This window comes from Arachis hypogaea, chromosome 13 (genome assembly GCF_003086295.3).
Source record: "Arachis hypogaea cultivar Tifrunner chromosome 13, arahy.Tifrunner.gnm2.J5K5, whole genome shotgun sequence".
Classification (NCBI taxonomy): domain Eukaryota; kingdom Viridiplantae; phylum Streptophyta; class Magnoliopsida; order Fabales; family Fabaceae; genus Arachis; species Arachis hypogaea.
Genome location: NC_092048.1, coordinates 6,829,083 through 6,843,587, shown reverse-complemented (window position 1 = coordinate 6,843,587; position 14,505 = coordinate 6,829,083). Strand labels below are relative to the sequence as shown.

Here is a 14,505-nt window from a genome sequence, read left to right as displayed (position 1 = left end):
GATTATATCTTCATAGAACAATTCTTCATGTTTTGTTTAGATCTGAAACAAAGATATTTTACTTGTGATTAGGAAGGTAGTTAGGGTAAAATTACTAAAGAAAAGTTCAAAGTACAAAATACTCTAACTGAAAAGTAACTTAATCGCTAAAAAAAAGGAGTTATGATAATAATGGTATAGAAATAATGTAAATAAATAACTATAATTAGTTATGAAAAAATAATTAGAACTTCTAACACATTCTCTTAATTATCTTCTTAATTTTTAAATTTTTTAATATTTTATCTTTTTGATGTTTTTAAAAGATAACACATATATTTGAATCAACTATATTAGGTAAATACTAAAAATTAGTTATTAAATTAATTTTTTTTATAAAATATATATTAAATATAAAATATACATTAAAAGTGTATAAAATGTATATATTTATATCTAAATATATAATAATTGATTTGATAATTGATTATTAGTGTTTATATAATATTTTTGTATTTAAATTTTTATTCATTTAAATATTAAAAAATAATTAAAAAGATAATTAAGAAGATATATTGTCATATATCATCGGCTATTATATTTTGCAAAAGATGTTAATCGGTAATGCTTAGCTCTAACAAACAATGAAACAATACAATTAAATAATTCGGTAGCTTATCTAAATTTTAAAATAGGTTCTTATAACTTCGCAAATATCGGTATCACCGATTATGTATGAGTAGTGATTTATGTTTTTTCGAAAAACAAAGAGTTTAAACTTTCAAGGATTAATTATGAATTCTTAAACTATGGAGAAGTAGAAGTCTTTGGACTTTTATGCCTGTTGCTTATTAAAAAGAAAAATTCATTTTAACTTGTTTTCATATAGAAAAATCTTAATTTGATAATAAATACTATAATATATTATAGAATTTAGCTAAAACATAATTTTAGGGAACTTAACGGAGATAATAATAATTTCTTTTTTATTTTTTTATATATTTAATGTATTAAACTTATAAAAAATTTATTTTTTCAATAATTTTTTGCGCTTTACGGTGTTATTAAACAAAACCCTACATTATATATTATGTTATTTTCAAAGATAAAAAAATAGAAAATGTAAACATAATTAGTTTGATCCTTAAATTTTAAACATATTCGATTTTAATCTTTTAATTTTTTATAATATATTATCAATTTAATTATCAAAATACTTGATAGCTAACTATGAATAACTAAAAATTAAAATAATTATTAAATTAAAATTCAGTAACTAAATTGAGTTTTATATTATGCATTAATTTTAAAAAGATAAAAAATAGTTAAAATTTATCTTATTTAATATTTATTAATTTTAATAATAATTAATAAATATTAAATGTCAATGAATTATAGTTCAAAATTTTAAATGACATAATTTTTTCATACTTATCTAAAAGTCGCGAGTTCGAATCTCACTCCTAATTTAAAAAAAATTAATTATTTTTAATTAAAATTTTTTTATTATCAAATATTTCGTATCTTGTATATGCAAAGATTTTGAGTTTGTATGGTTTATTGGTTTTATGTCTCACACAAACACAGCCTTATTAGTGGCATCAATCTCAACACAAAGATTCTGTTTTGTTGAAAGAAACTTCGCTCCCCTTCTGACATGCATGGTTATGGTTATATAGTAAAATGTTACAAACCCCAACATGCATTGATTCTAATACTATGAATTATGAAAGGTGCAGTTACTCAAACTCATTAATGAAATGACACTCTTTACATATTAATGACTAATGTAATAAATTATCATATTGATGTTTGTGCCTCTATAACTAACAAACTCCAAAATCCAATACTCTAAACCCTGCCCTCTATCTTGTGCCTCAATTTTTGTTCCTATTTTGTAAGTTCTAATTGACCTTCCAATTTTTTATACTGGTACCTATTATTATGTTTTAAGATATATGTTAAAAGAATTTTGTTAAGGAATCAATTAGGGTCCAGCCAATTTCTGCCAACTCTTTAATAAATTGGATCTTGAAACTCGTCTTAATAAAAGTAAATTGATATATATAGATGTTTCTTTTGCTAAGCATTATGATATTTCTTTTTTATATTAAATAGATGTTTTTTAATGTATTTTTCAAATTTTTTGTATTAGAGATGTAGAAAGAGAAGGTTTTTATAGTTTTTAATTAGGTTTACTTAATCAGTTTTTAATTATTTAAATTTTGAATTTAAAAATTTAAAATTAATTATTAATAATTATAATTAATTGAGTTGTTTAATTCTTGGCTGATTACACACTTGGTTACCTATACTTTTCCTAGGTAAAATTATTTTATTATAGCCGAGCCTCATAGTAATATCTTAGTTAGGGTTATGTTGCACTGTTTCTAAGGTTTTGAAATTAGTAGAATATTTGTTTGTTTTGGATTGTTAAATAGAAGTAAACCTCTGCCCTGCTGGTTTGTGTGATTAAAATCACAAGTATGTCTGTCAGTTTCCTCTTTTAATTAAAAATCAATTTGCATGCTCCATAATTGAGGTAGTTCATGTGTTAACTATTGACTCACACCATTTTTTTTATGGCACCATCCCAACATGAGGAAATACTAATGGAAATGCAAGATTATCATCAATAAATTAAAGTCTAAATTAAAAAAATAGTGCAATAATTAATGAATATTAAATAAGACAAGTTATGGGTATTTTTGGCTGATTTTCTTTAGTTACTAAATATTTTTATATATATAAATAGAAAATATTTAATAACAAATAAAATTAGTCAAAATCAACCATAATTTATTTTATTTAGTATTCACTAATTATAATAATAATTAATGAATATTAAATAAGACAAATTATGACTATTTTTTTTGTCTATCATTATCGTATGTATATAGATAGAGTTAATGTTGATGTCCTGGTAGTATAAAAGTGTAAAGCTTTTTACATAATCTATCAATTACCGTTTTTTGAATGATCATTCATACGATTAATATAAAAAATAGTTATTTTTACTAAAATAATATTATGTAATTAAATATACGTATAAAACTATTTTATACTCACAGTGTATCAAAATTAAATTCATACATATATATTGTGCGTGCATGACTATATTGTTAATTTCTTTTGTCATTCACTTCATTTATACATGGAGAGTGAATAGTGAATGAATAACATTTTGAAGCAAAGTATTAAAATGATGGTTATGCATGTGTGTTGAACAAGCATTTCTTTTGCCTAATGTAATTATGTCTATATGCACATAACCAGATTATTAATAAAATAAATATCAATTATGCTACCCATGTCTGTATTTACTATTTACAGTACACATAAACAGTAGACACATTATTTTATGTGTTACTTTAATTTATATCCCTACATGTATGGCACCCTCTCCAATATTAATGACACAAAAGGCAATAAACTTTTTTTCTTTTTTTCTCCCACCAAACCAAAGGCATTGACAATGCATGGAAGAATTAGTTGTATCCAAATATCTTTGCTATCTATCTCCCACCAAAACCAGTCATTTCATAACAATCTAATAAGTAATAACACTGCTTCTTAACTTTGACAAATAAACCTTTCAGCCCTTTTGAGGATATATGCTTTTCTTTTTCCTTTTAAGTGCGTCTCCCTTTTCATAACTTGTCACCAGTCTTAATATATTTTCTTCTTCAATTCTCCCCCATCTTCATATGGTGGAGGGGTCAAGCCTTTAGGCTAACACTATAATTCTATATATAGGAAGAGTTTTAAGTGTACCGAAAACACCGGTGTTTCAGTTATTTTAACTGTTGATCTGAATTATAAAAAATATATATAATATATATTAATTAAAATCAACAGTTAAAACAACTAGAACACTAATGTTCTCGATACACTTAAAATTTTTTCCTATATATAATATATGGTGCAAACATGACCATATTTTATCTTATATTATGATAAATTTTCTTTGTATTTAAAATCATTATGTGTTGTTAGGTAATTATTTTATAATTAAAATAAATATGAAAATATTGAAAAAAATCTGTTTAAAAAGAAAAGAAAGAATATTTCTATTTGAAAATAAAACTGACTTAAATTTTTTTTTTCCCTGTGCCAATATTAGTCTCTTATAAAAAAAAAGATGGTACCATAACAAATTCTTTTTATTTATCTTGAGATATTTGTAAAATAAACCATAAATTTTTATAATTATGAACATCCTTTTTATTTTTGTTTAGAGTAAACTATTAAATATATGTATCTGAATTATAAAATTGATAACAATATCTTTTAAATTTGTTAACACGATAAAAATACATTTGAAATCTTTTAAAGTGCAATAAAAATTATTAAAAGTACTTTTTTATAAATAGAGATTATTTTTGTATTTGACAAACCGTTTGAACATTCAATTTAAAATTTTGTGATATTTAAATAACTATTTAAAATGTGCATGTAAAAAATTGGACAAAAGTTCGATCTCTAAATTTTTTTCATTTTTTAAATATGTTTTGTCATTAACAAAAAGTTAAAAAACGTAAAAAAAAAAAAAACTGAATTTTAAGAATACAAATATTTTTTTTATGGTATTTTTTAATTCAGCCCGTCAAGAATTAATTCGTTATAAATTTGAGCTCTATTTAATGTTTGTCTCGGATCAATGAGTTGCTGCATACACATTACACAAAACAAGATTTGAACCTGCGATACTTGATTTAAGAATACAAATATTAAGACCTTTTAGTCATGCTTGTAAAATATTGAGAGTATTTTTGTTGTTAACGAATTTGAAGAACACTTTATGCGCAATTTAATAATTTGAGAACATTACTCTTTCGTTTATAGAAAGGTATAGGATGACAATGAGAATAGTGAACAATAAATTTAAGGATTAATCTCTACATACAAGTGTTTTGCGCTTACAAGTTTTTAAGTTTGAAGAGAATAAAACTCACTAAACCCGCTGCTTTACGTGCCTCTTTAATAGACTTTTAAATCAATTCAAATCAATTAACGCACAAATATATAACTTCCATTTTTCAAAAGATTTCGTTTCTTTTTTCGAATTTCTTGCCAAATTTGTTGGATCTCCTTCTTGCTTCGTGTTTTTTTCGATTTTCATGGTTTCTGAAATCAAGCTTTGAAATTGTTTTGAAGATAATGGAACTTCAGAAATACACCCAAACGGTTACAGAAATACACCCAAAGGATTATAGAAATACACCCAAAGAATTTAAGAAATACACCCAACACCCAAAATATGGGGGAGATAGCTTTTAATGTTTTGCTGGTTAAGGATGAGGCACATGGCAAAGACAATCTAGAAAAAAAACCTAGAATAGCAGTAAAACAGTACCTTGAATAATGTTTCTTCGTTTTTTCTGGTGATTTTTTATGGAGATTTGTATCTTTTCTTCTTGATTTCTTCTACTCTTTGTGACGAGTTAGAACGTTTCTGCAGAATCGTAGTTTGTTTCGATATCTTGACGGTTTGCGTTTTGATTGAGGAAGAAGAGGAAGAGTGCGACATAACGAACGTGTTGTGGAAGAGTGATTAAGGAACGCGTTGGACGCTCGATTTTGAAGGAGTGGTGCGCGTGTTTTTTCTTGGACTTGGACCAACTTGTATAGCTTGTAAGCCAAAAAGGCTTGTATGTGTAGCAGGAATTAAAAATCAGAATCTTAATTAATTATTTAATTTTAGAATTCAAATTTTGAAAAATTAAGATTAGCAATTAAGCACATTCAAACTATTGACAGTTACTTCCAATTTCACCGTAATCTCTTATTGTCGACCCCTCCCCCAAAACTTGCCGTCGTTGAATTCCGGTGCACGCCCAATACTCGTCATCGATGCCGAAGGCACATCTCCGACGGAACACAACGACGTTGTTTTCCTGTAACGCCGTTCAGACACGATCCCAACACTGTTGCCTGTGCACGACGCTGTAGACTCACCCTGTTCCGCAGCCCCTCCTCCTCCGCAACCCGTGCCGACGCCACCGCACTCACACGCCCAGATTGGCGCAACCTTACCCGCACTGTTGTCCATCCGCAGTCGCTTCAGACATAGCCACGAATAGCAACGCGTGCCTTCCCCTCTCGTAATTGTTGATGGAATCCGCTATTAGTGATGGAGTTTCTAATCCCCATCCTTATTAAGGAGTGGCAATTCCTCCTTTTTAGGTGGCAACTTTATCAATTTATGCATTGTGGATGGTCAACAATCCAACAAGATAAGTGGTGGAAGTTCTATTTTTAGATGTAGATGGTTAGTTTCATATTATGGTTATATTGTCATTTTAGTAGGTATGCGGATGGTTATTTTAATTCTTATATGGATGGTTATTTGATTGGAATGGGTTTAGTTAAACACAATTAAAATATGTTAAATGTTCAATTCACTAAGTATGCAGATGATTATTTTTATCTTTAAGTGGATGGTTATCCTTAAGTGTCGATGAGGGTCCTTGTTGACGAACCAGCAACGGTGAGAAAGATCTCGACGGTGACAATGGGCTGGTTGGCGACCAAGCGACGACGAAGACGGTAGAGGATTTGGGAGAAAAATTGGTGCTTTGATAAATTAGAATATAATGGATGGTTACATTTTTTGAATTACTAAATAGAATTTTTTTAATTGGGTAATTTGAGTAGAATATTTTATTTATTTTTTAAATTTTATTGGACCGACACATTATTCAAATTTTTTATTGTCTACCTAGAGGAGCAGTTTGTTTATTTATCATTTTAAGTCTTTAGCCAAAATTAGTAACTAATAATAATTATTGCTGCCTTACCTTACTGGCCTGAGTAGTGAGCTTTCCATGCGAACCGGTTAAGAGTAGGTGGTAAAGTTATTAAGCCAACGGTTTCATCTCCCATTGTAGTAGGAGGATAAAGGTTCTAGTAGTCTAATTAGTAGGTAAACTTTGTTTTTATATAAATAATTAACAATCAAGAGTCTTATTATACTTTAATATAAAGTCAAATTAAAACTTGCCAAGTTCTAACTATTATTATTAAGTTTCTTATTATACTTTAGTGTTCATCAATACATAAGATTTTATTAGATTTTTTAATAGTTAAGTATGATTTTGGTTCCTAACGTAGAGTCCAAAATTTTATTTTGTTTCCGACATTTTTTTGCTACAAAATGGTCCCAAAAGTTTAACTTAGTTTTAAAATTGACCAAAATGCCCTTTCTCCTTTTTCTCCAAAATCAAGCACAAACAGAAACAGAAGCACAAGCACAAACACAAGCAGAAGCAGAAACAGAACTAGAAACAACAACAACAATGAATCAACAATGTAATTAAGTAGAAACAGGAGCAGGACAACAACAACAACAACAATGAATCAACAATAAAATCAAGCAGAAGCAGGAGCAAGAACAGAAACAAAAGCAGGAGCAGAACAACAACAATAATAATGAAACAATATAATCAATCAGAAGCAGAAGCAACAATAATAAAAAATCAACAACATAATAGAAGCAAAAGTAGAATGAAACAGAAGCAGAAGAAGAATGGAAGCAGAAGCAGAAGCCGACGAGCCACCCGAAACCGCCATCACAGCCATCACAGTGCCGATCCGCCATCACAGCGCCACAACCCTTTTCTTCTTCTCTCTTCGCGCTACCCTAGTGCCACCATCACAGCGCGACCTCTTCTCCTCCCTCGACTCACCACCAGAGCCTTCCCCTGTTCTTGTCTCGAACCAGAATTCACCGCCATCAAGCACCTCCGCCGAGCCCAGAGGAGCAGCGACGAGATCCAGCCACCAAATGACGATGAGCAGCAGTGGCAAATTGGAGCAACGGCCTTCCCCCTTCCCCCCTCTTCTTCCCTGAACCAACTCCCCACCCCCACCCCCACCCCCCGTCCCCCGCGCGAATCCCTTCCCCCTTCCCCGTTTCCCCCTTATTCAACGTTTTTTTTGTAGTTAGGGATATTTTTGGAATAAAAATTAAAAATTTGATAAAAAGAACGATTTTAAAACAAATTGAAACTTTCAGGACCATTTTATAGCAAAAAAAGGTCGACGACGAAATAAATTTTCGACCTATACGTTAGAGACCAAAATCGTACTTAACCCATTTTTTAACTTTAAAAGACAAATTAAGTTTGAAAAATATCTTCATAAATGTTTTTAAAAAAAAAGTAAAAAACACTTCTAATTTGTCAAAGCTAAAAAATACAAATACAAAATAAAATATTTATACTTTTAAAAATTTAAATAAAAACTTTACTAAATCGATCCTCTACCATAATTAAGCATAATCTAAGGGATGGAGCAAATGATGAGTTGTGAAGTGGCATTACATGGGAGTTTGATCCTTGAATGGCAATAAAAAGAGAAGAAACCAAGTTGCACGAGTGGGATTCCATGATTATGTAATTGCATTCTCCAACAAGAAACTATCATATTAGTCACCACACTCTTTTTTGTCGCTTTCTACTAATCAAATGGTCAATGCTCTCTCTTCTTTCAAAAACATTGTAACAAAAGATAAAAAGAAATCCAAAAACTACTGATTTGCTTCTTTTAATAAAAAAGCTAGTAACCAGCATAAAAGCTTCAAATAAAGTAGGTATATCCCTTTTAAAACATGCATGTGATATATTTCCATGATTGTTGTTGATAGCACAATCTAATCTAAGCCATGAATGTATCTCAATCTCAGTTTATTAGCCTTCTTGTTTCTTGTCATTTCTTTCTTTTGTAATCCCAATGTTTTCTTTTAATTGGAATGAAAAAGGCATAACTTTGACAAAAAAAAAAGTCTTCAAAAGGGGTGGGTTAGCATTATGTCACTAGTCAAAATACCAAAGAAAATAATAATAATACTATATGTTATTTATATACTAGTAACTATTCATGTAAAGTTATCTTGTATATTATATATCTTTACAAGATAACAGTTTTAGTCAAATATGTTGAATCATTTAACGATTTTCACGTAAAATTGTCTTCATGTGAGTGGTGGCCTTATATATTATGAACTTCATATATATATTCATAGATTGATAAAGCAGACATCACAAATATACCCCTGTAATGTCTTCCTCTAAGAATTATGGTTGAAGACACCATTTGCTTATTAAGGGACAAGTGAATTTCTGTGTTTGACATATAAATAATTAAGATCCCATATGGTATTTTATAAGCACCAAAGTTGGTTTCAGCTTTTCAAGAAGTAGTCTTGTGAGAAGTCTCATTCCATGACTCTGCTGGTTGTAAGCAAAAGCTATGCTTTGAATTAATGTTGTTTGGAGGTATCTTCCATTTTGACAATGTTACATTGTCACTGTTATGATACTTTGTCAATATCTGGTCCCTTGTATCTGCAGCATTTAATGTTGTTTTGGTGCATTCATTGATTGGTTTTTATGCCAAATTCTGACACCAAAAACATGCATCACAACATAAAGTGGCACCATTCTGGTTTCAAGCAATTCAGCTTCATGAACACCACAACAACAACAACAACCGTTTCAGTTTCCACTCACAAGCGCTCCATCAGGTTATTATTTTTCATTTTTAACTGTTTTTTTTTTTAAATAGAAAATTAACATTGAAGATTTTCCTGTTCTTTCTTTTTTCAGTAAGTTGTATCCTTTACTCTAATGACACATATTTTCTGTCTTCCAGCACATTAATTTCTGAAACAAACAATGTCTCATTGGTACTGTTCTAGTCCTTAAAATTGTGTGTTGAAAATCAAAATCGTCCTTAGCATTACAACAAATTTTAACATGATCGTTTCGTTAAAAAAGGTCAATTATTGGAGGAATTTACCAAACAAAAATAATAATTACAGAATTAAAAGACAAAAATTTCACCTTACTCTACCCTACCTAGTAAAATATCAATGGTAGAAATGATCAATTAATCTACTCTTCATTAACAACAAGATCAATATTAACTATACACAATTAATTAATTCTCTGTAGCATATGAACATGATAGGATCAAAGAACAAATTAAAGCAGGTAAATTTAGAGAAGAGTGATGAGAATGAAGAGAAGAAGAGCAGCAATGAAAGAGTACTTGATTGCAGCGACAAGAATGGCGAAGGAGATGAACAACAGTTGCCAGAGAACTTGAACACTCGCCCATGTCAGAATCCCGGTCAACCCAAGCGCAAGCACGTTGTCTGGGTCAGGGTCAAAAAGGGAATTCCAACTCAAACTGAAAATTGTTCTTCTTTCTTTGCTGAAATTCTTCTTATCATCTTCTTCTTCTCCATTGGAACCACTGGGTTTCTGTTCTTCTTTGTCTTCCACTTCCCTCACGGCTTCGTTATTCTCCTCTTCCTTCTTCTCGTTGTTCGCTGCAAATACCAGGAGTCGTTGTGGTTTCGGAGAGTGAAGAAATTGAGGTTTGACAGACAAAAATTGCTTGCGGCGACGAAAGAGAGGGCCTGCTACTGGGATTGGGATTGTGATTGAGGGTCTCCATGAGAAGGATGTGAACCTTGCCATGGAAATTGGGATTGTTAGGGTTTCTTTCACGAAATTGAGAAAGAGGGATTTGCAAAACGGAAAGATGAGTTAGGGTTTAGAGGTTCAGTGAAGGTGCCAAATCCAACGGTGCATTTCATTTTCTCTTTTTATTTAATTTAAATTCGTCCAAAAATTAGGGATATTTTGGAAATAAAAAAAAGTTAAGGGGCTAAAATGATATTTTATCTTTTATATCTTCTTAAGTTATAACTTAAAAGCTGGTTGGATTTCAATTGTCTGTATAAATAAATGACTAATAATAAATTATCTGGAATAAATTAGTCTTCAGTCAGTCGAGAAATAATGTAAAAAACCAAAATGATATCAATTAAATTATAGAATCTTTTTGTTTCTTAGGAACATGATGCTAAATTAATCTGACAGTATATAGTTTCTTATATTGGATGTCATGTGGCTTAGGACATATATATAATATAATCAGCAGTTAGTTTTAGAAATGAAGGTTCTATTATTGTTTTTATCTGCATGCCAAACCTGGCCCAATGAACAACTTGTTTGAACTTCTGCAGAGATTTCAGCAGTGTTAATTTTAATAATGTTTCTTTGTCTAAACTTGCTCTTGTTGACTTTTTGATACCATGTGGCAGTGAGCCAATGAAAATTAGAGCCATGGAAGAAGAACAAGTAGAGAACATCATTCAACCTTCTTATCACCCTAAAATGGTATCTCTCTTTTTGTCTCTTCAAATCTTTATGAGCATCTTAGAATAATGACTTTCAGTTATGGAAGTTTTCTTTCTTTTTTATCATGAAAAGGAACTGGGAGAACTCAAGCAAAGCATTGAATCCAAGAAGAGGCAATACCATAATATGGATCTTCAAAGTTCTTTGACTCAAGAGGTAAAAATATTATTGACTTAGATTTGAGTCAAAGAATGATGTGTCTTTCTTTATGTATATATTCATTAGCTTTTTGTGTATTTCTGAAGATTCTGCAGCTTCAAAAACGATTACAGCAACAATTTGTGATAAGGCGTGCATTAGAGAAAGCATGTTACCTACCTTATTCACAGGATGCTACATTAGAAAATTCAATACCTAAGGTAGATTTCTTTTTCTTTTTTTTTTAACTCTAAATGTATTGAAATTTGTTTGGTCTTGTTTCTGACTATGAATTGTATTTATCTTATAGGCTGCCAAAGAACTGATTAAGGAGATTGGAATATTGGAATTAGAAGTTGTGTATTTGGAACAACACTTGCTATCTTTGTATAGGAGAAGATTTGATCAACAAATTACAACTCTATCAACCAAGGAAAGAAGATTGGAAACAGCTTCTGACATTGAAAGAGGAACTGTTGAAGGTGCTACCTTAGAAAAGGAAACTACAGTTATGCAATATAGTAACATTTCACCCAGTAATAATAATTCAACTAACTGTGAGGTCAAGGAATATTACAACCAGCTGGTACCTGATACCGTTTTAGGCTCTAGCGTTCATCGATGTCACTCAGAACTATCTCAGCGATCAGTATGCTTAGTTGAAGCTTCTCCTGAGCACATTAAGAGCAAAACTCTAGACAACTACCATTCTCTGCCATTATCCATGCTAGAAGTAAGTTTGATAAATAAAAGTATAGTAGTAGTTGTATTTTCATATGCAACTGTTTATAATATGTGCCTTCAACATTTTGTTTCGACAGCAAGCTCAGTGTGCTAAATCCAGTTCAACCAGCCTGGGAGAGCATCTTGGGAATTTCTATGTTGATAATGTTCCAGAGACGCCGAATTGGCTTTCTGAAGAGATGATTAAGTGCATATCCGCCATATATTGTGAACTTTCAGAGCCACCTTCTCTTGGTCTTAAAAATGTTTCATCCTCCATTTCATTCTCATCATCTGGTTATGAACTTTCTTCAGAGAGCCAGAGTAGTAAGTTGGGATCGCAGTGGAAGAAGCGTTCATCCTTCAATTTGAACTCCACTAACCCTTTCCATGTCAAAGGATCAAAAGAATTTAGTGAACCTTACTGCTCAATGGTAAGGATTCAGCAACTATGTACAGATGATCAGAAACTAAAAGAGATTGAATACATGCTACGGAGATTCAGGTGAGCCCTCTTATAGTGCTTATCCTTTAATTCAAATTCATGTTTTCACCCAGAAACAATGCATTAAAACTTAAAAGCTTCACCATGAAAGCTGAAGAAGCAAAACTAGTATAAACGTAAAAAACCTGACATTATAATCTCTTGCAGGTCACTTGTTTCTCGATTGGACGAAGTTAATCCTAGAAACATGAGGCATGAAGAGAAGCTAGCCTTTTGGATTAATGTGCACAATGCATTAGCAATGCATGTAAAATTTCTACATATGTAATCTGCTTTAATTAGTGCATGGTATTGAGCCCTTAAACCAAATCTTACCCTATGTTTCATTGTTCTCCACAGGCCTTATTAGTATATGGAGTTTCAGCCAATAATGTTAAAAGAATGTCTACAGTACTTAAGGTATGATGTTCACTCATAACACTGCAAGGATTTGACTCAGTTTTCATGCTCACTAACATAAGCTAGTGAATATTTCAGGCTGCATATAACATTGGGGGTTATACTATAAGCTTAGACCAGATACAAGACTTCATTTTAGGGTGCAGATTGCCTCGTCCAGGACAAGTAAATCTAAAATTCTGGAAACTTGTACTTAGAATGTGTATTCTTATTTCATGTAGCAAGAAAACTAGTTTTTGTAGAGAGTAGAGACCTGTTCTTGTTACCTTATCACAGAAATTAACTTTATTTTTTCTTTAAACAGTGGCTGCGGCTGTGGTTTCCATCAAAGACAAAATCCAAGGTTAGAGATGCAAGAAAAGGATACGCCATACGTCGTCCAGAACCTTTGTTAATATTTGCGCTTTGCTCGGGAAGCCATTCTGATCCTGCGGTATACCTCTGATCTTTCTGTATTAGTTGCAGTTGTTTAACTAGTATAAACATAAACCTTGATGTTTGGTCTTATTTCCCACTTCACATGATAACTCAAGAAAACATAATTAGTACCATTGTCATGGGTATATTTTAAAACATATTCTTGCATTTATGTAGCTACAAGACATCTTAGAATCTCATCTGGGCTTGGCTGTTATTTTCGCAGCTACATGTGTACACACCAAAGAGAGTCCTTGAGGAGCTAGAATCTGCAAAAGAAGAATACATTCTGTCCACTACTAGCATAACCAAGGAACAGAAAATAGTAGTCCCGAAAATAGTCGAGTCTTTTGCAAAGAGTTCAGGTCTGGGAGCATTTGATTTGATGGAGATGGTTAAGCCTTATTTACCTGATTCTCAGAGGAAATGCATTAGGGAGTTTCAGTCTAAAACAAGCTGGAAAGGCATTGAATTAGCCCCTCATAACTTCACTTTCCATTATCTATTGTCAAAGGAACTAGGTTAGTAATCTCACAGGTGCAATGTGCAAGAAGAAAATGTGTCTGCCTCTCTGCATAATTGGTGAATAATAATTTGCCTTTGTGTCTATGAGGATATTGAGTTAAATGGCAACACTTCAAGGGAAGGGATTGTAGCAGAGAATGATCTTACATTGGATAGCAAGCTACAATCTGAAAACTATGGAAGCCTGGACTACTATACTGTTGAAGAATATCTCTATTGTTGAATTGACCCTTTTTTTTCTCCAAATCTATGGATGTATATTCTTTGCCTCAACATCTGCTATGGCTGCAGGATCAATCGCAAATTCAGTTTTTTTTTTTTTGTTTTTTTGAATGTCTACTCAGTAGAAATCTGTATTGCCATCCAGAAATACTAATGCAATTTTTTGTAGCTTTTGGGTCAAGTAGCATAAGAAGGTATGGAGAATTGTTGAAAAATAATTTCATTTACTCCTAAAATTTCTATGATCTTACTATGATACAAATAACAAAATCACAAAATTTCATAAGCACTAAGCATTAATCCATCTTCATGATCCTTAAGTAATCAAACATGAGCTGTTGGTCACCACCTTTTTGTCATGAATAATTGCCTTGACAAAAGCTA

General features: G+C 31.2%; 1 protein-coding gene and 1 long non-coding RNA gene across 3 annotated transcripts; one reads left to right on the top strand and one right to left on the bottom strand.

Annotated features, from left to right (window-relative positions):
* Positions 1–8,975: 8,975 nt before the first annotated feature.
* LOC140178061 (uncharacterized) lies at positions 8,976–10,571 on the bottom strand. The gene is made up of 2 exons (XR_011870173.1): positions 10,033–10,571; positions 8,976–9,442 (listed from the first exon to the last, which is right to left on the bottom strand). It is a non-coding gene; the product is annotated as an uncharacterized lncRNA (long non-coding RNA).
* On the top strand, positions 9,307–14,357 carry LOC112736842 (uncharacterized). 2 transcript variants are annotated; one of them, XM_025786476.3, is made up of 11 exons: positions 9,307–9,505; positions 11,096–11,171; positions 11,265–11,348; positions 11,438–11,551; positions 11,641–12,063; positions 12,152–12,558; positions 12,706–12,805; positions 12,898–12,957; positions 13,036–13,122; positions 13,262–13,390; positions 13,601–14,357. In XM_025786476.3, exons 1-11 carry the CDS (start codon positions 9,372–9,374, stop codon positions 13,898–13,900), a joined length of 1,914 nt encoding a protein of 637 aa, XP_025642261.1. In that variant the 5' UTR covers positions 9,307–9,371; the 3' UTR covers positions 13,901–14,357. The 2 variants fall into 2 exon arrangements, with proteins under 2 accessions (XP_025642261.1, XP_025642262.1); XM_025786477.3 differs by lacking the exon at positions 9,307–9,505 and adding an exon at positions 9,936–10,574.
* Positions 14,358–14,505: the final 148 nt, after the last annotated feature.

What these genes read in the sequence shown, in the direction of transcription:
- LOC112736842 (XM_025786476.3), top strand. Translation starts at nt 9,372, where the DNA reads ATGCCAAATTCTGACACCAAAAACATGCATCACAACATAAAGTGGCAC. An exon ending in AAAGTTCTTTGACTCAAGAG is followed by an intron (nt 11,349 to 11,437) that starts GTAAAAATATTA and finishes GTATTTCTGAAG; the next exon opens with ATTCTGCAGCTTCAAAAACG. An exon ending in TAGAAAATTCAATACCTAAG is followed by an intron (nt 11,552 to 11,640) that starts GTAGATTTCTTT and finishes TTTATCTTATAG; the next exon opens with GCTGCCAAAGAACTGATTAA.